The 22,654-nt window shown below is 43.9% G+C and overlaps 1 protein-coding gene across 1 annotated transcript in view; it reads left to right on the top strand.

Annotated features, from left to right (window-relative positions):
• Lrig3 (leucine rich repeats and immunoglobulin like domains 3) overlaps positions 1-7,239 on the top strand; it is a 49,295-nt gene extending 42,056 nt beyond the window's left edge. The window contains exons 14-19 of the mRNA XM_028752117.1: positions 295-576; positions 1,637-2,089; positions 2,728-2,886; positions 4,855-4,998; positions 5,096-5,365; positions 6,566-7,239. Coding sequence (XP_028607950.1) covers positions 295-576; positions 1,637-2,089; positions 2,728-2,886; positions 4,855-4,998; positions 5,096-5,365; positions 6,566-6,810 — 1,553 coding nt within the window. The 3' untranslated portion in view covers positions 6,811-7,239. The remainder of the gene's footprint in view (positions 1-294; positions 577-1,636; positions 2,090-2,727; positions 2,887-4,854; positions 4,999-5,095; positions 5,366-6,565) is intronic.
• Positions 7,240-22,654: the final 15,415 nt, after the last annotated feature.

Below are 22,654 nucleotides of genomic sequence, written 5' to 3'. Positions count from 1 at the left end.
TGCCCGAGATCTCACACTTAATTATTGAGAAAACTCAAATGTGGCCAGAGAATGTCAGGAGGCTCTTCATCTGAGGATCTTGTGACCCTGTGTCATCCTGACTCCATCACACCCGTGCCTGTGTAAATTTCATTTCTACAGCTGTCTTTGAGTTAGAAAGAACCCTTTCTTACCGGAGCCAGCCATCTCTGTGAACACCTGGGAGGAGGAGTGGTGTCACACCCGCACTACCTTTGGGATTGAGCACCTGGGAAGAGGACCTACCTCATGTATACATTGCGTTTGTGATTTCAGTGTTGCCTTCCTTTACCAAGACCCCCATGGACCTCACCATCCGTGCTGGGGCCATGGCCCGCCTGGAGTGTGCTGCTGTGGGACACCCGGCCCCACAGATAGCCTGGCAGAAGGATGGAGGCACAGACTTCCCTGCTGCCCGGGAGAGACGTATGCATGTGATGCCTGAGGATGATGTCTTCTTCATAGTGGACGTGAAGATCGAGGACATCGGGGTATACAGCTGCACAGCTCAAAACAGCGCCGGGAGCGTCTCTGCAAATGCAACCCTGACTGTGCTAGGTGAGGTGGTTTCTTAAGACTTCAAGACTATCTTAAATGCCCCAACTCACCCAGAGACCTTCCAAGCTAGAAGCTGCTGGGGGATGTGCAGGGGGTGGGGGTGAAGAGCCAGAGCTCTGCCTTCAAAAACCAGCGTCTGTGTAGCTCTGAATCCAGGGACATATATATACACATTCATGTCTGTTGCCAGAGAGATGAATCTGCCCCCTTGACTCCAAGTACAATCTCTAGGCTTACCCTTTTGCCCAGGGATTATTCACAACCGTCGGTCATCTCAGTGTTATAAAGAATATGTGAGAAAGCTTCTGTAGCCAGATTGGGAAGACCTGTTCTCTCTGTTCCTCCTCGCGAGTTGTTGTGTAAAAGTTCCAGTCCTTACCTTATCTCGCCTGTATGTCAGATGGGGAAAACGTTTATGATGCATGTGTCTTTGGGTGAGATGCAATAACCCACCGAGATGCCAGATGCCGGGTAATAGAAGCAGGTCAAGATTTTCATACAGACCTGCATGAGAAACTTAATTTTAAAAGAATTAAGTGCGGGGCTGGAGAGATGGCTCCATAGTTAAGAGTGTGTACTGTTTCAGACCACTTGAGTTTGGTCCCAGCACCCATACTGGACAGTTCTCAGTTGCCTTTAACTCCAGATCCAGGGAACCTGTCACCTCTGGCCTCCACAGGCATATCTATCTATCTCTGTCTCTGTCTCTGTCTCTGTCTCTGTCTCTGTCTCTCTCTCTCTCCACACACACATACACACACATAATTAAAAGTAATGAAGGGAAATCTCTACAAATGTCTGAGACGCATTATTTGCACACATTCCCTAGATTTTAAAAATTTGCTAACCTCGGCACAACCGAGGGAGGTCAAGATAAAAATTAGTCGATTTGCCCCTTACCTGGTGGGAAGAGTGACACGACTCAAGGTTGCTTTATTTGGTGTCCATTTAATACACTTGTCCATCGAGCTGTAGGAGCAAACAATTTAAATAAGTTCACCTGCTAGATCTTATGTGGAACCCGGTTTTCATTTAGAAAACTAAAACCTTGTGCTTTCAGAGACACCGTCATTTTTGCGGCCCCTGTTAGACAGAACTGTCACCAAGGGAGAAACGGCGGTCCTGCAGTGCATCGCTGGAGGAAGCCCGCCCCCTCGGCTGAACTGGACAAAAGATGACAGCCCTTTGGTGGTGACGGAGAGGCACTTTTTCGCAGCAGGCAACCAGCTGCTGATCATCGTGGACTCAGATGTCAGTGACGCTGGGAAATACACCTGTGAGATGTCCAATACCCTTGGCACCGAGAGAGGCAACATTCGTCTCAGTGTGATCCCGACTCCGACCTGTGGCTCCCCTCACATGACTGCTCCTTCGCTGGATGGTGACGGATGGGCCACCGTGGGCGTGGTGATCATAGCCGTGGTTTGCTGTGTGGTGGGCACGTCCCTCGTGTGGGTGGTCATCATATACCACACACGGCGGAAGAACGAAGACTGCAGCATTACCAACACAGGTGTGTAAACATGAGCACGGCCTAGAATGTGAGAGCCGTGCGTGTCTGTGGTTTCACAGACGTTCTGCCTCTGAGTCTGAGTCTGTCTCAGGAGGCGACTCATTCATTCGCTGCAAGCTGTGGGGATGTGGTCAGCTAAAAAACGATACCAGTCTGAAAGAATTCATTGCACAAAGGTGAATCCTTTTTATTAAAACCTCATCAGGGTATCCTGGTGGCTGAGACAGAAAATCCAAACAGAGTGAAATAGCCTTTCTCCAGGATGGACTTAGGGAGGCAGGAGCTAACTGGGAGTCGGCTCACTCTCCAGCAATCCTGCTTCATGATCTGTGGGCACATGTGCACACACAGCATTTTGTGTGTTATAAGAATGGACTGCTGTTGATGAAGCAGAGTGGTCAAGGGCCTGGAGTCATGGTTTTGGGTCATTTCCTATTTAACATGTAGTTTTGAAAATTGGGCAGGGGTTTATTTCCTGGGCAATGAAGTAAAAATTAACTAGGGTCACAGAGCTGAAAAGCCATCACATGCCATTTGTGGAATAGATCTTCCTTCCCTGACGGATGTTATAGAAACCAGTACAGTCTGTATTGATGGTGAGGCACGGCTATTAATGGAATGCTGTTGTTTGTTTACAGATGAGACCAACTTGCCAGCCGATATCCCCAGTTATTTATCATCTCAGGGAACATTAGCTGACAGACAGGATGGGTACATCTCCTCAGAAAGCGGAAGTCACCACCAGTTCGTTACCTCTTCAGGAGGCGGATTTTTCTTACCCCAACATGATGGTGCTGGTGAGTGTCTAAGATGTTCATGGACTGTTTTGAGGTCACAGAGAGGGTCCTGGATGGAACAGTAATTGTCAGAAGAAATTGTTAACAGAGATGAGGGCCTGGCCCAAGGTTACAAGCAAAGCTACCATCCCCCCCACCCCATCTGCTTTTTGAGGATGGATATAAAAGTTGTATTAAAGACTGGATTCTGTGGACTGACACACAGCGGGTGAATTCTCAGGGAAAGAGGATCCACCTGTTCTGCGTAGGACTAAGGTCCTTTGATAGTTGCTCAGAGAATACATCTAAACAAAAAAGCAAAAGACCAACCCGAGTAAAAAAGCGGAACAAAGAAACTGAAGGAAATAGAAAATGGAAAGACCTCCCGTGCTCAGGGACTGGAAAAATTAGTGTTGAAGCAAATGGCTGTGCGATCAGGAGAAATCTACAGATTCATGGCAATCGCCACAAAATTCCAGCGCCTACGGCCTGGAGAGATGGCTCAGCTGTTAAGAGCACTGACTGCTCCTCCAAAGGACTTTGTTTTGCTTCCCAGTGGCTCAGAACTGCCTGTAATTTCAGCTCCAGGGGGATCTGCTCTTTTATGTTTACACACACACACACACACACACACACACACACACACACTATCCTAATTCTTAAAAAGCACCTCTTTTTTTTTTTGATGGTAAAGAAGATAGACAAATTGGTCAAATTTAGTTTCTCTGAGGACCGTCCTATTTCTTTTACATTGTGAGTGTTCTTTGCCACTGAATGTCCTCAGTTGACATCTCCTGCGTAGTGTCCGAGGCTTAAAAGAAAAGCAGAAAGCCGATGACACCCCTACTGTAGGTGCCTTATGCGTCTGAGCCTAACAACGGAGGAAGCATGAAGTAGGAGCATTCCCCAGCCAGACCCATTCACTCCTTCCATCCACAGGGCATTGCAACACTGCCCAGAGATGTGGTTTAAAGGAACATACACAGGCTTGGCACATGCCACAGACTCTGCTTTGTCAAACTGCTGCTGGCTCTTCTCAGCATTTTATGTGTAGCACAAAACCCATATTGAGTATTTGTATTTGATCTATATTGGACTGTATGATTGGGAAGAAAGCATGCTTGCTTTTAGCTTCTGAGTTAGTCATTGGTGAGACAAATGCTTATGGTGGGGGCTGGGGAGAGGACAGACCAACTATGAAGAAGTGCTTGGCAAGACAGTAAGAGCAAATACAGTGACAGGATCCATGCATGAAGTGAGTGTGAAGACTGGCAAAGAGCAGCGACCCAGCCTCAGTCAGGTATAATGAAGCTAATTGAAAACATATGAATAACACCAGTTCTGGGACAGACAGGGGTATAAAAGCAGCCCAGAACAGCTCCAGGGCCTCCAAACCTTGTCGAGCCACAGTGTGCTTCTCTCTCGGACCACAGAACATCCATCCTCTGTTGCCATAGCAACTCCAATAAGATCCTCTCCGTGGTCCTCCTCCTAGTCCTCCCACTACTGGTGACTGTTGTTTCATTCCAGGCTGCTTAATTGAACTACCCTGAGATGGTTTGGCTAAGAGGTAACTAGCCAAATGTCAACCCCTGGTTCTAGTCAACTGTGACATTTTACAGGAAAGCAGTAGTCCTGAGAATCCGAACCATGGCTGTAGACACAGATCCATTTGCCTAAAAACCCGAGTGAGTCTAGCCGCAAGGTTGACACACCTAGCTCAAAGGGCAATCTGTCCCCTCTCCAGATGCCCTGAATTGGTGAATCCTAACTTGAAATATTTACAGTTCTGAACCAAGGATAGCTCCAGCAGGCCGTTATAAGCCCTGATGCACAGGCCTCAGGAAATCTGAACAATTCCTGTGTGCATGTTCTTTTTCCTTCTTACCATGTTCTAGCCCAGTTTTCTTCTATAAATACGGAAAGTGCAGACTCAGAGAGAGAGTGTGGAATACAGCTGGTTCACTGACTTAGGGTTGTGTTTTAAAGGGACCTGCCATTTTGACGACAGCAGTGAAGTTGATGTGGAAACCGCCCCTGATCCGTTCCTCTGCCCATTCGTGGGCTCCGCAGGCCCTGTGTATCTGAAGGGGAATCTATATGGCCCCGATCCATTTGAAGTTTATCTTCCAGGTATGGTTTTCTTACTGAAATACAGTTTTGTTTCCTGGGAAAGACTTCTCAGCATGCTAACTCTGTCTCTTTTTGTTGTGGAACCCTACTTGAGAAGGTTGCAGTTCTGACCCGAGGATGGCTTTAATGGACCACTGTGAATCCAGCTACACGAAGAAGGACTGCTTCTCATGTGCTCATCCCTCAGAGGAACCCTGTGAACGGACCCTCAAGAGCATCCCGTGGCCACATTCCAGAAAGCTCATGAACTCCACGTACTCTCAGAACGAGGGATATTCAATTCAGACTCTGTGTCTAAACAAGTCCTCCGTGGATTTCAATACAAGTCTGGAACCAGGATCGGTTACTTCAAGTAACTCTTTCATGGGTATGTTTGTCAAGCTGGGAATCCCCTTACTTCTCTGACTTACACTCAAAAGCGTTGGACAATAGTTTCATTCCCAATCTCACTGTGAGATCCTGTGAGTTCTAAATCCTCTGAGTTTTCTGAAATATGCTTGGGTGGGAATTGCTTGTGGGTTATGTATTTCATCTGTACCTAAGCCCAGGAGCTTTCTGGATCATGCTGTGTGAGGCGGGTAGGAGACAGGAGTTTGGAGAATGACTTAGTGAGCTTGTCAGCCATGTGGAAAAAGTGGTTTTGGGTCCCGGCAGCCTGAGGGGTGGAGCTGTATACTCTGCATGGTTGTGGTTTCATATGTCTCGTGGCTTCTGACTGAACTCACAGTGGAGGCCGGGGAAAGCGACATCCTACCTAGCCTAGCTTCAGACAAGCAAGACGACCTTCAGCCAAGGCACAAGCCAGCGCATTCAGACAGCAGCTAGCACCGTGGTAGAGTGTGAATTTTTTTGGTCTCATGTGTGGGAACCCGTTGGAGGGAAGAACAGAGAGAGGATGCCCTTTTTATGGAGTGAAGCAGTCAGGAAAAAAAAAACAAGCCTCAACCTGCCGTGGTGTGTTTTTGTGTTCTCGGTTTGTTTGTTTTTTTAAAGGAGAGTTCCAAACCATTCTACTTGAGTGTTTAAGAAATTTTACTCTTTGTCCCAATATGATTACTTATATACCTCCCTGAAGGAAAAAAAAATGAAGTTTGTTTTATAGAACTAGGGAAGGAATTTTAGTTAATTGGGTGATGGTTTTGCTGCAGTTGAAGAAAGGGCAGGACCAGAGTCTTGAAAGAATGCCCGCTCTATTCTGGCAGAACCGCTTCCCTACTGTGGGGTCCTCCTTCGTGGAGAATCATGGGCTCACAAATTCTCAAACAGAGGCTCCGGGGGCATTTTTCCATCGATAGATTTCAGGAACTTCATTGTTCGGTGATTAATGTTACTAAAAGGTCGTGAGAAAAGATTAGTAGGGAAGCATTTATTTGATGGTTTTATATAAGCCGGTGTGCAGCTGTTCTGTGCTGGATTCTGAAAATAGCCCGTTCACAGGGAGAACCTAATACCTAAACAGGACTCACGGAGAAGCTTATCGTGTTAACAGAAACACTCTTGTCCCTTTCGAGGTTCCTGTACGTGCTAGCAGAGGACCCATGCACTTATGGGGTGTCTTTTTTTTCAGGAACTTTCGGAAAACCTCTGAGGAGACCGCATCTGGATGCCTTTTCAAGCTTCGCACAACCACCGGACTGTCAGCCAAGGCCCTGTCACGGGAAATCACTTTCCTCTCCAGAGTTGGACTCTGAGTCAGAAGAAGATGAAAAAGAAAGGACAGATTTTCAGGAAGAAAATCACAGGTGTACTTATCAACAGATATTCCACACTTACAGGACTCCAGACCACCAGCCTTGTGATTCAGACACATAGACTGGAAGGGACCAAGGAAAAGCTTCCACTTACTACCTCAGCCGGGTTTCTATTTAAAAGAGACAAAATCCTATGTTTTTAAACAGACTTACAAAGTTTAAAAAGGAAAAAAAAAGATGCTTTATTTATATAGATGAACCAGAATTACAAAACATAAAAATTTTATACCTGGGAAATAACTTTCATATAAAAAAATATGTCTTTAAAAGTATTTTATAACTTTGTTTTATATGAAAATATCGTATGTAAATTAATGGTATGAAACCCATGCCTATTTTATGTATTTTTTATAAAGCCAGATTTCTTTTTATTGAGCATGAGGACTGAAGCCTTTTCAATAATCCCGTCTTAACACGCTTTTCTGAGTAGCGGTCACTGGCTCCCTGCTATTCTGCATATTGCGTTAATAAAATGTGCCATTTGGTGCCACGCCCCATCTATACCATAATAGTTTCCAATGCATTTTAGATGTAATTCATTCAAATTATCACATCTCAAATGGATTAAAGATATATTTAGCATAGTAAAGTACAATATCAAAGGACAGCCAAACAGCCCATTCCACCGGCCTCCCAGGATTGCTGTGTTAAGAGACAGACTGATATCCGTGGTCCACAGTCAAGCACACTGCATGAGAAGGAGTCACTCACAGCCATTAGAGGCGTATTTCTAACCTCACAAACAGAAAGATCTGCTGCTGCAGTCTGGCCACCACTGTAGCTTAGGTGATTCCACACTCTGTGTTTCCTTAATGAAGCTTATGCTTTGTGGGCCGGTACCTAATGTCTATTCCAGGAGCTTCTCATCCATCATGGCTTGTGTTATAACTAGGGGGTTCTTTGTTCCACGTCTCTGAAGTGGGAAAAGATACAGTGAAGGTCCAAATTTCATCCACAGTTGCTAAGGGATGTTATCCCACTATGCTGAGCTTACTGGTGCACACATAGCAACTTGGTTACTGGTCTTCAAGAGGGGTGGTGGCTGCACACATAGCAGGGTGGCTGGAGTGTGCACAGGGCTTTGAAGGTATTCTGAAGTAATTTCTTTTCAATGAATGTATTTTCTTAACTTTGCCATTTCAGTTCTACTTGGTTGGAATTTAAGGTACTGAACGTGTTACTCCAATACCTACAGCTATTTAAGGTGTTTGTTTTAAATGGTATCAGGGACAGTGTTACATGTCAAGCTCATGCACACAAGAATGAGAAGATTGTCAACACTATAATATGGCTATAAGCAAGAGGATAGATAAACTTACTGCATTGGAAGACTCTTGTGATAAAACTGGACATATGTTCTTGGGAAACACTGGTTTGTATGTGCCGTTTAAAGAAAACATTCCGGCCTAAGATAAATTGTCATGATGAGTTAGTGTAGCAAACTATATTTTTTTTAAAAAAAATCAGAAAACAAAACTTGAAGGTGTAGATTTCAGCCATTTGCAGCTTTTGGAAGTAAAAATGAAAACAGCCCATGGAAAAGCAGAATCTTCTGAGAAGACGTACTGGAGGTAAGGTTTCCCTGTGCTGTGTCCATCTCTATTGAGAGCCAGGAGCCCTAACTGGAGTCTAAGACAGGAAGTGTATCCCTCCAGTGACTAGGAAAAGGGATTTCCCATGCTTTGGCTTTATTAGACTGTCAGACTTGAAATCTTACTGTGAATTCATCTGCATTGTTACCCAAAGTACTGCAAATGCAGACTTCTTAATTAAAAACATCTTTTAAAGGAATTATTTTTTTTCTAACTTCAGTACAAAAGTTTAAATCAGCACCTTAAGCTGAAACACTAGATTCCAGGGCTGGAAAGACAGCTCAGCAGGAAAGAACCCTTGCTGTTAGCACAGAGGGCCAGAGTTCAGTTCCCAACACCCATATATCGGCTCACAGTGGTCTAACTCCAGGCACAGAGAGTTCTGACAACCTCTGTTGGGGATTACAGGCACCAGATGCACACATGATGCACAGACATGCTTGTTGACAAACTCACATAAATTAAAAATAAATCTCTTAACAAAAGGAAACACTGGACTCATCAACATGATTTTACCATGCTGGGTGCCCAAAGTTGTGCATCAGATGTAAATCATATCTGTCTATAAAAAGTACAGACATTTAACTTCTTTGACATCAGCCAGAAGGGTATTGTTATGCTTTTTATATGCTCAGCCAAAGGAGTGGCACTATTAGGAGGTGTGGCCTTGTTGGAGTAGGTGTGTCACTGTGGGACGGGCTTTAAGACCCTCATTCTAGCTGCCTGGAAGCCAGTATTCTGGTAGCAGCCTTCAGATGTAGAACTCTCAGCTCTTCCTGCACCATGTCCACCTGGATGTTGCCATCTTCCTGCCTTGATGATAATGGACTGAACCTCTGAACTTGTAAGCCAGCCCCAGTTAAATGTTGTCCTTTTAAGAGTTGCCCTGTCATAGTGTCTGTTCACGGCAGTAAAACCCTAACTAAGACAAGTATACCCTGTTTTGATGCTTCATATCGAATGAACAACTAATACGTAGGCATTAAATCCTTATAAAACAACATAAAGGAACAGGCAAACATCAATACAAGTTAAATTGCTTGTTTTGCTCACTTTATTTTTGTAATGTTGGGGATCGAACCCAGGCCTTAAACCAATGTGTTAACACCGAGCTACATTCTGACCTAAGATTCAGTTTATTTCTAAATAAGATACTTAACTTTCAGCATAGCTTTCTTGTTTTCTGATAGAAAATCCTCACCTCATACCAACATATCTCAAGAGATATTCATAGAATTGTGATATTTTTCTTCATTCCACTGTTGACACTAGAGACATTTATTAGGTCTAATCCTGACTTGTTTAAGATCTTGGAATCACCGTTAGTGTAATGAACATCCATGGTGTCATACGTGGCGTAAAAACATAAATCAGTTTTCCGTCTTTTCCAGCCCCTGCTCCCAGAACGACAACTCTGAGACTAATTATTTATTAATAGGTGCCTAAGCCACAAGTCAAATTTGGCTCATTCCCTGACTAGCTCATAATTTATGTAACCCATTCAGACTATCCTATGCCTTCCACATGGCTAAGTTACCTCTCCTTCAGTCCTGGCCGCGTCTTCCTTCCTGTTTCCTCTGCGTCTTTCCCAGCAAATCTCGCTGTGTCTCCTTTTAGCCTCACTATTTCCCAGAATCCTCTCTTCCTGCCACTGTCCCACCTTCTGCTTTCTGCCTCAGCTCATTGGCCATCGGCCTTTTTATTGACAGGCGATGTTTAGAAGCTAATCCCTCTACAATATGGTTTTCATTGCCTTCCTACAGGAGGACAGGACAAGTCGTTCCTCAGAGCCAGGTGGTCGGCACCTTTTGAATAGAGATAGAGAGGACGAAGCGGCTTGTTCTCCTAGTCGCTTGGTCTCCGTACTACGTTGGTAATGTGAGAGAAATAACACGTAGCCGGTGTTCCACGGATGTGCTGTGCTGTGTTTCAGAAGACTGAGAACGGAGGGTCCTTGCAGACTGCTCTCTCTGTCTTCTCTGACCATAGGATCTGAAATGACGACATTTGCGCAATAGGACAATTTGAAACATGGAGTTTTAAGATAGAATGCTATTAATACATTGAACGCATGCCTCATTCCTCCAAATCAAAATCAGTCTTCAAAGAGAGGCCCGTCCCTTCATGAACTAAATCATTTCAGTATTCCAGAAATATCTAGCTACCAGGGCTTCTCTTTCTTTGCAAGGCCTTCCTTAAGTCTGTAACACAAGAGTTTGACAACAGGCTCTGAGAGATTTCAATTGTGACTTAAAAGCAGTTGGTACAATCTTTTAATAGACTAGAGGGTTTGTACATGTGTATTTACAGAATTATCCCAACATCTAGAGACATTTGCCTTTTTATTTTTCTTTAAGAAATTCTATATTGGATAGAGACTCTTTTGATTAAAAAAAATATTTTGTTTTTACTTAGTTGATCAATCCATCCTTATTGTACAAAGTTCTGGTTCATTTTCTTTCCCGATCACTTGACTTAATGCTAAGGACCAGATTGCTTGGTCCTCAATTCTGTGTCGTATATTAGATACTCAGGGATGGAGAAAAGGTTAACTAATACTCATGAAGCTTTTTACTGCATCTACATTCTTAAAGCTCCTGAAGAATGAAAGCAATTCACAGCTGTTACAAGTCAGTGTAACAGGTTTTGTCTACAATTACAGTTATTTCCTCTGTTTCATATCTTCACTGGGCCTCATGAGTGGCTGTTTTATTTATTAGGCTTAAAGTCTTAGGTCCAGTTGGAAGACAACGGCAACTGTCATCACGAGGTTATCAAGGTTTTAATGGAGTTGGTTTGTTTACATTGATTGTTGTTTATCATGGTTTTGCAGATGGTTTTTTTGCTGTGTTTGTTGCTTGTTTGGTTTGCGGTGGGATTTTTGAGATGCAGAACTGAGAGAGCTTTTCCAGACTGCTACATCCCCAGGCCCGTTAGTGGTTTGTTCTTTCTACATGTGGCCTTTTTGGCCTGTCTCCAGTTCAGGGCTGAGTTTGGGCAGCTCATTGGTTTACTCCCGTGCCCAGCTTCCTTTATGTACAAAGCTGTGTATCTCTCCCAAGTTAGGTAAAAATGAGCAGAAGAGTCGGTGGACACTAAGAGTTTCTCAATTAGCTAACTATTAGGGCCGCACTGATTTCATATCTAAAACCTTTACATCCTCACCCAGTAACCTGGAAGTGTCCCATGAACTTTGAGCAGTGTGGCACCCTTGGCTGTTTTATCTGTGTTCTCCATTCACCTCGAAAAACAACCCTAGCCCTGGCTCTCCCTGTTTACCTGTCAGCTCTCACCGTTCCTGTTGAGAATTCTCAAGGTCTGCCCCGCCTCCCCTGGCATCCTAAGGCGCAGCTGGGAGTTCACACTCTTATCTGTCTCTTGCAGCAGAGACTCAGCAGGGCTCATTCCTTTCCATACACCGTGCACGGTGTTCACAATGACCAGAAATAGCTTTCCAAAGGAGATCGGAAGGGATCACGTCCCTGCTAAAATCCTCATGTAGCTAACTAAAATCCTAGTTATAGCATAACTAGGTGATCCATGCCCTCACCCCATCCCCACAGCACCCTCTCAGCCTTTCAACTCTGCAGTTCTTAGGAGCCTCAGAACACTGTGCCTGCCTACTCACTCACTACCTTTGTACAGGGTACCGTTTCATGTTTGTCTCAGGAAACACGCATTGAGTAGCTAGGAGCTGTCTTATATGCTATGACTGTAACATTTATTCCTTTTACATTTGTGTGTGTATGTGTGTATGTGTGTGTGTCGCATGTGTGCATGTGTGTATACTTGTCGAATGTGAGCATGTGTGCATGTGTGTATACTTGTGCACACAAGTGCGCATTCACATATGTGTGCCTCAGAATAGGAGTAGATATCATATACAACTTACAGTAGGTGGTTCTCTCCTCCCACCAGGCTTACTGGGAGATAGAATTAAGATGTCAGGCTTGACAGCAAGTTGATGCCTTTACCTGTGAAACCATCTCATCAGCCCCGTGATATTTATTCTCAAATAAATATTTATTCTCACAATCAATATTTCCTCAAACTCCTAACTGAACAGAAACAGTTATCGCCCAAGTTGCTTTTCCTCATGGCTCCCCTGGCAAGCCTCTCCAGGACCAAGCCTGTGATTTTATCATGTCCATGATAGCTTCTTTCCTCCCTCGCTCCTGAGCCACCAGGAGAAAATCCCAAGAAGGTAGTGTTTATGATGCCATTTGTGAAGCATGGAAAATGCTAAATAGAGTCAATCTGTATGCCAATAGGGTGGTTTCTACAAAATAAATAAATACGTGAAATTGTTATGAGTCGGGTGTGGAACGGTCTCCAAGGGCCTTTGTGTGGCAAGCATTGTGTTGAGTAGGGTAACAGATGGTGGGTCTTTCGAAGGTGGGGCCTAATGCAAGACAACTGAGTCACTGGAGACATCCTCAGAAGGGATGTAATAGCTCTTGTGAGATCTGTGAGTTCCCACAGACAGGGTTGCTTAAAAGAGCCAGGCTGGCCACCCCTGTCCTCTGGTGTCCTCTCTGGCCCTGTGATCCTCTCCACACCTGCTCTTGTACCGTTGGCGCCATCTGCCACCTCACCAGAGCTAGCACAATGTCCTCCAGCTTCCAAACCCCAAGGTAACTGCTTTTCTTTATAAGTTCCCAGCCTCGGCATTTCATTATAGTAACAGAAACCAAAGGAACACAGTCCAAACCCCTGTTTGTTTGTTTGTTTGTTTGTTTGTTTGTTTTGAAATACTCTCTAAATCAGTGATTCTTAACCCAAGGCTCTTGACCCTTTCAGGGTCAAAGAACCATCTGAAAACACTGATATTTATACAGCCCATAACAGTAGCAAAATTGCAGTTACGATGTATTAGCAAAAATCATTTTACGGTTGGGGATCGCCACGGCATGAGAGCCTGTGTTAAAGGGTCGCACGCAGCATCAGGGAGGTTGAGAACGGCTGCTTTAGATGATATGGCCCCCTCTCCAGGAAGCTCAGCTCAGGTGCAGCATATCGAGGGTAAACAGATGTGTCCAGAGATTATTTTCTTCCTCTAGGAAAAGACTGTGGTGTGTGTGTGTGTGTGTGTGTGTGTGTGTTTGCATGTGTGTTGCTGTTTTTGATGGCTAAAAACTGGCCCATAGATATGTCCATCTCATTTTTTAAATAGATTTTAAAATCTCTTTTAATTTGTGTGTGAGTGATTGTGTGTGTGTGTGCGTGTGTGTGTGTGTGTGTGTGTGTATGAGATAGTGCATGAGTGAGGATCTGAGTCACTTCCCTTACTCCACCCCATTAGGCCCAGGATTGAACTCAGTCATTGTGACTTGGCAGTAGGCGCCTTTTCCTGCAAAGCCATCTCACCAATCACTGCCTGTCTCATTTTTGTGTGTGCGACTGTGTCTCATAAAAACAACACACACACACACCTATATGCATACCTATTTGTCTTTTTTGGTTTCAATTAAAGCAAAGACCCACAGCACCATGTTGACCAAGCAGGGGCTCCTACTTGGAAGCAGACAGTGAGTACAAGCTGAAGAAGAGACTAGAGCTGTAGGTTTTGCAGTTAGGTGGGTTATAGTACACTAACCATGACGCAGAAGGCCGCGATAAGGTTGACAAAGGAGTATAAGATTTTACTTTATATCGTATGAGGGATTTGTTAAAACACTAAGTGGAAATGTCAGTAGGCTGTTAGAAAAACAGCATAAAGTCTAGACGTGCAGAGTGGTTTTTTTTTTTTCAATATTTTCTTTTTCACTTTACATCCAGATCACAGCCCCCCTCCTTCCTCTCCTCCCAGTCCCACCCTTACAAATCCCTCCTCCATCACCCTGAGGAGAAAGGAAAAACCCCTTTAGGAACCACTCTACCCTGGCACACCCAGTTCCAACAGGACTAGGCACATCCTCTCCCACTGAGGCCCAGCCATGCTGTCCAAATAGGGAGAAAGGGATCCAATGTCAGGGGAAAGACTGAGAGAGCCCTGCTCTACTTTCTAGGGAACCTACATGATGACCAAGCTACACATTGCTATAAATGTGAAAGGGTCTAGGTCCAGCTCCTGCATGCTCCCTGGTTGGTGATCCAGGCTCTGTGAGCCCTCATAGTCCCAGGTAAGTTGATTCTGTGGGTCTTCCTATGGTGTCCCAGACCCCTCGGACTTGCTTACTTCTATCCCCCACTCTTGCACAAGACTCCCTGGGCTTCGACTGATGATTGACTGTAGATCTCTGCATTTGCCTCCATTCACTGTTGACTGAAGCCTCTCAGGAGACAGTTATGCTAGGGTTCTGTCAGCAAACATAGCAGAGTATCATTAATAGTGTCAAGGGTTGACTCTCTTGTATAGGATGGGTCTCAAGTTGGGGCAGTCATTGGTTGACTATTCCCTCACTCTCTGGTACATCTTTAATCCTGCATGTCTCAAAGGTAATAAAAATTTTGGGTTGAAGATTCTGTGGATTGAAGATTTTGTGTGATGGATTGATGTCGCCCTCGAAGTCCTGCCTGGCTACAGGAAGTATCCACTTCAGTCGCCATATGCCTAGCTGCTAGCAGTCTCAGCTATGGTCACATCCATAGCCTACCCCATCCCAGGTCTCCAGCTGGTCCCAGAGGTCCCCCCCCCCAGTCTCTATTCTCACTCCCAGTCCTCTTGTGCTTCCTTACCCATACCTGATCTCCATCTGCATAGCCTCCCATGCCGTCTCCCACCCAGTCCCTCTCGCCATTCACCTCTGATGACTATTTTGTGTTCCCTTCTGAGTGATATTCACACCCCTCCCTTGTGCCTTCCTCATTACTCTGTTTCTTTGGGTTGGTGGATTGTATCATGGTTATCCTGCACTTTATGGCTAATACTCACTTATAAGTGGGTACATATCATAAGTATCTTTCTGGCTCTGGGTTACCTCACTCGGGGTGATATTCTCAAGTCTCACCCATTTGCCATGCCGAATCTTAAGGGAGAGGGTAGAAAAACCACTAGATGAGTGAGTCATAACTTGTTAATGGTGACCCTTTTGGGAGTCACACATTAGATGTCCCGCATGTCAGATGTTTACATTACGATTCATAACAGTACCAGAATTGCAGTTATGAAGTAACAATGAAATAATTTTATGGTTGGAGATCACCTTAGCATGAGGAACTCTATTAAGAGGTTGCAGCATTTGGAATGTTGAGATCCACTGCACTAGATGAAAATTGGGTCTGTGTGGAGAGGTTATATATTTACAGAGATGCAGGTAAGAGAACTCAGGGGCAGGAGACACACAGATGAGGTGGAATGATCCGAAAACCACCTCATCAGGATGAAAAAAATCTTACGATTTTAAAATGTATTAAGTTATCTAATCTTCATTTAAAGTGCACCAAGTACTTTTTAATTGTACCACCTGCAGAAATGTAATGACTAAATAAATAAAACTCACTTCCATCAATCAATGTATGGTGAAGTAAAGAAATTAAGCCAAATGAATGTTGCGTGGCATGCTACAAAGTGACAAATGTTGCAATATCAGCAGTAGGGAATAAAATGTTACATAAGATGACTAGAAAGACTCACTCATTTTATCTCTGTCCTTAGAAAGGTGTTCATGTCAGGGGACTGCACTCCATGCTTAAGACAAACTATAAGTACACAGGTGTTGTAGGAACAGGCAGCTAGTATATGGTGTCCAAGGCAGAAAGGAGTTGTAGAAGCACAGAAATCTATGACAGGGCATTAAGAAGAAGTAATGGTGGTGGTTTGAATACGCTTGGCCCATGGGAAGTGGTACCATTAGGAGGTGTGGCCTTGTGTGAGGAAGTATGTCACTGTGTAGTTGGGCTTTGAGGGCTCAGAGTGCTGAAGTTCTGCTAAGTGCAGCAAAGACTCTTCTCCTGTTTGCCTTTGGAACAAGATGTAGAACTCTTGTTCCTCCAGCACCAGGTCTGCCTGCTGGCTGCCATGCTTCCCATCATGATAATAATGGACTTAACTCTAAGCTGGCCCCAGTTAAATATTTACCTTTATATAAATTTCCTTGGTCATGATGTTTCTTCATAGCAATGAAACCCTAACTAAGACATTAATCTAGTCTTTTCCCCGTGGGCCGTGCATATACCTGAAGGGATTTGATCAAAGGGAAAACACGCATTAATAGCCAATTGCTTAATACTGGGGAATGAGGCAGGCCTTGTGCATATTGAGTGTGTATTTAACCATGTTAACTCTATGGATGTCTTGATAACAGATTAAAGTGGACAGCGTTGGAAGTAAGCCGGTTGCCTATAAAGATGGAAAGATGTCTAATTTCAGGCAGGGGACAACATACTGTAGAGAATGTTAGCTCAGCTTTGGACCAACTCAGGAATTCTGAGTATGTTCAAATGGAAATGTCAGGTTGACAGTCAGGTGTATGAATCTGGGATGAATTTATGAGCTTAGAAATCATTAACATAAAGATATCATGGAAGGACTTTGGATCAACTTATTTACTAAGGGAGAAACAGAGAGAAAGGGAGGGAGAGAGAGAAGGACAAAAGGCTGGGCTCTGGAGCTCACTAACAAAGTATCTGACTGAAAAGTCCATCTTAGCTGAACTAAGATGGAGCTGATAGCCAGGCAAGAAGAGAAGCCCAGATGGTATCAGAAAACCAAGTTAAAAAATGTGTCAAGGAATGTGGACTGACCACTGACCATCTGGAAGGTCAAGAAAAATGGAGCCCAAGAATCTGTAATCCAGTTAGTCATACGGAAATCAAAATTGCCTATGAGAGTAACTTGGCTGGAGTTGTGATAGAAATTGAACTCAGGATCTCTGGAAGAGCAGACAGTGTTCTTAACTGCCGAGCCACCTCTCCAGCCCCAAAATGTTCATTTTTAACATTCTGGGACCCATCTTATTTGGCTATGCTGTTGTACTGACTGGTTTTGTGTATCAGCCTGACACAATTCAGAGTTACCAGGGAGGAAGGAGCTACAATTGAGCAAACGCCTCCATAAGATTCAGCTGTAAGGCATTACCTCAATTAGTGATCAGTGTGGAAGGGTCCAGCCCACTGTGGGCGGTGCCATTCCTGAGTTTGATGTCCTCAGTTCTATAAGAAATCAGGCTAAGCAAGTCATGAGGACCAAGCCAGTAAGCAGCACCCTTCCATGGCCTCTGCATCAGCTCCTGCCTCCAGGTTTTCCTGCCTCCAGGTTTTCCTGCCATGCTTCAGTTCCTGTCCTGACTTTCTTCAGTGGGCTACAATGTGGAAGTGTAAGCCAGATAAACCCCTTCCTCCTCAACTTGCTCATTTAGTCCTGGTGATTCATCACAACAATAGAAACCCTAAGACAAATTGGTACCAGCATACAGAGGTTACCACTGTGACAGACCTGACTGTGTTTGGGGAGGATTGTAGAAGGACTTTGGAACTTTGGGCTTAAAGAACTATTGAGTGCTGAAACCTCAGTAGGCTGTTCTGCCGGATCTTGGAAGATAAGAACGTTGGGAACAGTGCAGAAGATGGAGGTCTGGCTTGTGTCATTTCAGGGGGAAGATTAAAGACTCTAGCAGGTCCGTTTGCTATTTTGATTTAAGAGTCTGTGGTTCTGGTCAGCTGGAGTGGTGAACAATCAGCTGTGATTAACAAGAGACCAGCACCATTAAAGTGAAACCTTTGAGTTAGTGAGACAGTTGATGCTGGCTAGCTGGAGCTAAGACATTAGCAGTAATTAAGAAGAGACCAGCATTACTGAGGTGAAATCTTCTGGAAAGTGTTTTCTGAGAGCACAAAGAAGCTGTGTTCTAGAGATGGCCAAGGTTGTACCTTGTGCTGGCAGCCACACTTGGTAATGTGAAATAATCACCCAGATGGTACTGGTTTTGAAGGCATGAAGGGATCATGGAGAGCAGCTGAGACTTGGAGTGTGAGAGCCCAGGAGAGGCCATAGGCGAAGGCTCAGCCTCTGTAGCAGTTGAAGGGCCAAGACTGAAGGAGTCATGGGACAGAAGTGGAGGCTTGACACTATGAAGAGAGCCTACGAGTTCTATTGGTGAAAATGCAGACCAGTTACAACAGAAGACTCCATCAGTTTTGAAATGCCAGTACCATGGGGCAGCCACCAAAACCAGTAGCAGCATCGGAGTAGAGTCAGACACAGCCTTGAAGACAAGATTTGTGCTACAGAAGACAGAGCTGGAGAAGTGACCCAACTACTTTGGATGATCCCAAAAGACCGTGAGTTGATTCCAGACATTGCACACGGAGTTGTTTATATTGTTGGAGTTTGGTTTTGCTTGGTTCAGATTGTGACTGTACCCTGGTTCGTCTATCTTGAAGAAGGTATTTATTTTTGATTTATATGAATACCCACAGCTAAAAGACCTTGAACTTATAAAGAGATTTTGGATTTTTAGAGAGATGGGATAGTTAAAAGATATTGAAGTTTTTGTGTGTTTGAATTTATAAAGACTGTGGAACTTTTAAAGTTATTCATGTTTTTAATGCAAGATCTTAGGGATGAAGAGGGAAGGCTTGAGGCTTAACAGTGGTGTGTTTCTGTGTCACGTTGACAAGGGATCGATTGTACTGGCTGGTTTTGTGTCAACTTGACACAAGCTAGAGTTATCAGCAAGGAAGGAGCCTCAGGTGAGAAAGCACCTCCATGAGATCCAGGTGTAAGGCATTTTCTGGATTAGTGATCAAGGAAGGAGGGATCAGCCCATTGTGGTTTGTCTATCCCTGGGCTGGTGGTCCTGGGTTCTATAAGAAAGCAGGCTGAGCCAACCATGGGGAGCAAGCCAGTAAGCAGCACCTCCATGGCCTCTGCTTCAGCTGTTGCCTCTAGATTCCTGTTCTGTTCGAATTCCTGTCCTGACTTTTTTGGGAATGTAGAAGTGTAAACATAAGAAATCCTTTCCTCCCCAACGTATTTTTGGTCATGGTGTTCAGTCTCAGCAATAGAAACCCTAGCTAAGAAAGCTGGGTTAGTCAGAGTCCTATTGCCATAATAAAATACCTAAAAAAAAAAAAAGAAAACTGAAGTTAAAAAGAAGGAAGCAAGTTAAAAAGATCACAGTTATCTATCTTGTCTGTGTTTGAGGGCTCAGTAGTACCACGTGGTGTTTAGTACCTGGTGAATGAAATTCGCCTCATGATGAATGGAACAAAGACAGAGAAAGCTACTGAAACCCGAACCTTGAAGGGCACAGCCCAGTGCTGTAACTTTTACCCATTGAACTCCACTTTAAGATCCACTATCTGGTGGTTGTGCCAAACCCTGGAAACTAAAACCTTAACACATGGTTCCTTAAGGGACAGTTAAGATCTAATATCCAGCCTGTGCACATTGAGGTAATATTAATCATAAGTGGTACTATCCATCCATCTCTCTTAGTTCACTTCTGGAATCCTAGCTCTGACTTCCATGTGCACTCCCTAACTCCAAAAATGGTTTCCAATTAGTTATATATTTTTTTCAAACAGAAGCTACATTGTAGCCAAGCACACAGTGACCCATAGTAGCCAGGTACATAGTAACAAGCAACTAGAGCATACTGGATACTCTGTTGCCAACTGCATGCAGTCATCCTTCAGTTTGCTAATATCCACTCTAGCTCCAGAAAGGTCTACCATCACAGGAGCCCAGCACCTCCTACATGACGGTTGTGCAGAAATTATTGCACATGCATGTGTCAACAGAACCCAGCCCCACCACCTGAGATGCCAACAGGTACAACCACGTTGCCAACATACTCTGGATGCTCCACTGCTAGCTTGGGAACTCTTACATATATAAAACAGTGCCAGAGCTCCAAACTGTAGTGAATGAAGGTCTTGTGTTCTTCTCTTTGGCTGAATTCCCTAGTGCCCTGAACTTGGAGCTCACCTCCAACCAGGTGTTCTGGATAAGTAATATATAGATTTATACTTCTAATCTAGCAGAAGTTGGGTCTACATATAAAAACAAGCTATTAAAGCCAACAACCATTTTTTCTTTTAAATGAAAGCTGTAGAAGAGAAATATTGAATGGGTTTCTTTGGTTTCATTACCCAGTGCTCCTACCCCAGGGAAAATGAAGGCTGTCTTTTAGGGCCAGGTGTTCTTTAGAATTTAGCAACCTTGGCAAGGAGGGGACAAGCTCACTTTTAAGAAAATCATAGGTTATGGGGGCTTTGTAAGCATGTATATGATCTTAAACATGTCACATAAAAATAAAACAGAAGAGAGAGGAAGAGAGAGAGAGAGAGAGAGAGAGAGAGGGAGGGAGGGAGGGAGGGAGGGAGGGAGGGAAAGGTAATGTTTATGTAATCCTGCAGTGTTTCCAGGAGACTCAGGAAATTAGGCCTGGGCTCCGGCTCCCCTCCCCCACCTTGTTCTACAGATGCTAATATAAATCAATTAGGGGCTGACATAATTGGCTGCTGGACAAATGCTCCATGATAATACAGCTCAAGAGAACGTCGAATTTCTGAGGTACTACGGGTTTGTAAGGCCTTCAGTGTAGCAGTAAATTCCATGCCTGTCAGCACAGGTGGATATAGCTAAGTTGCAAATACAATGTCTCTCCAGCAACTAAGCCACTCCTTGGATGATTGATCAAACCAAGTTGTGATTCAATTCAACCACTTAGACCTCTCGAAAGGTCAAAGCCAGACCTTCAGCAAATTCAGAGAGAAGAATGGAAGGAAGGTAAAATACTGGTGGCCAAGGGTTCCAGCAGAAGCAATTAGAGGACTCGTTATTTGGAAAATTGTAAAAGAAAAGACGGTGGCTAGACATGCGCTCAGTTCCTTGGGAATAATTTAAAGAGACGCAGCTCCCCCTCCCCCACTCCTGGTGTAGACTGCAGCAGCAAGCTGTGCTCTTGTGACTTATATTTTCCACTATTAATGGCTGAGGGCAGAAGTGCTTAGGAGATGTTCTCCCAGACCCCCTTCTGTTAAGAGAAAGTGAATGGAACCTACCGGTTACCTCCTTTGTGTGGAGAGTGGAGGGCAAGTTGTAGTTCTCGTACATTTTCTTAATCTCTCTACAAGTAAGCACTGCAACACTTTCCGTGTTCTCTCTATCGTTTAGCACAACTGAGATTGCAGCCGACATTCTAATGCTACGCTGAGGAATATGTAAGCTCTAAGAGGCATCCTCACAGATGCATGGGGAACCTACAGCCAAGAACAGCAGTGCAGTGATGCTTAGAGAAAAATTCAAAATTTTAACATGTCCCATGTGACCTTTTAAAATAAAGTACCATTACTTCACCTAATTGCTTTTAATTCTCTATAGTTTTATGTGTCCGTATGTCCAAGAGCATATTGATTATTTATGGGAAAGATAAAAACCTTTCAGCATAACTATGTGCATGCCTGACACTGGTACAAGTCACGAGGAGTCCTCTTATCCCCGGAACTGGAGTTATAGTCAATTGTGAGCTTTTCTGTAGGTGCCGGGAATAGAATCTGGGTCCTCTGCAAGAGCAACAAGTGCTCTTAACATCTGAACAATGTCCTTAAATAAAGTAACTAGATAAGTCTATTTTGAGCTGTTTATATGTATGTGATAGGTCAATTTCTCTTAAGCTTTATTAGAAATATTGTCTATATATTTTGATAATTTGAAATACGAAAGAAATCGCTGTTATTTTAATTTAGCTAAGATCCTCTAGTGCCTATGTCAAATAGTTTTTAGTGCACTGAAAACGAATTACATCATTTGATCTACATAATAACCCTATGAAGTAGATTCAGTGAGGTAATTCTTATCAGCGTCTTTATATTACAGCCAAGGAAAATGAAACACAATCTAAATACTTTTTCATGATCTAAAATGTCAAACTAGAAATTTATTCTAGGTTAAAAATTAGCTTGTAGTTGAACCTATTTTTTAAGTTTAGTAGTAGTTGTTGTTCTTGGTTTGTCTGTTTTTTATGTGTATAGATGCTTTACCTGCATGTTTGTGTGTGTACCGTGTGTGTGCCTGGTGCCCTTGGAGGCCAGAAGAAGGCATTGGATACCCTGGAATTTGAGTTACAGATGACTGTGATCCACCATATAGGTGCTGGGAATCGAACTCCAGGTTTCCAGAAGAGCAGACAGTGCTCCTAGGCACCAAAACATCCATCTCCAGCTGATCCTGGGTTTTAACATTTACTATGTTAACTTGAAGACTAATTGACTCAAGGTGTTGTTGTTGTTGTTGTTTGGCCTGTGTATGTCTGTATGATGTGTATGCATGTGTGTTTGGGTGTTGTGGGCACATGTAAGTGTGTGCGTGTGTTTGTGTGTGTTTGCCCGTGCATGTGGAGGCCCAAGACTAATATTCGATATCTT

Source organism: Grammomys surdaster, unplaced genomic scaffold (genome assembly GCF_004785775.1).
Source record: "Grammomys surdaster isolate TR1022 unplaced genomic scaffold, NIH_TR_1.0 125877, whole genome shotgun sequence".
NCBI classification, from domain to species: Eukaryota; Metazoa; Chordata; class Mammalia; order Rodentia; family Muridae; genus Grammomys; species Grammomys surdaster.
Note: the sequence above shows the minus strand (reverse complement) of the source record. Positions and strands in the feature narration are given on the sequence as shown.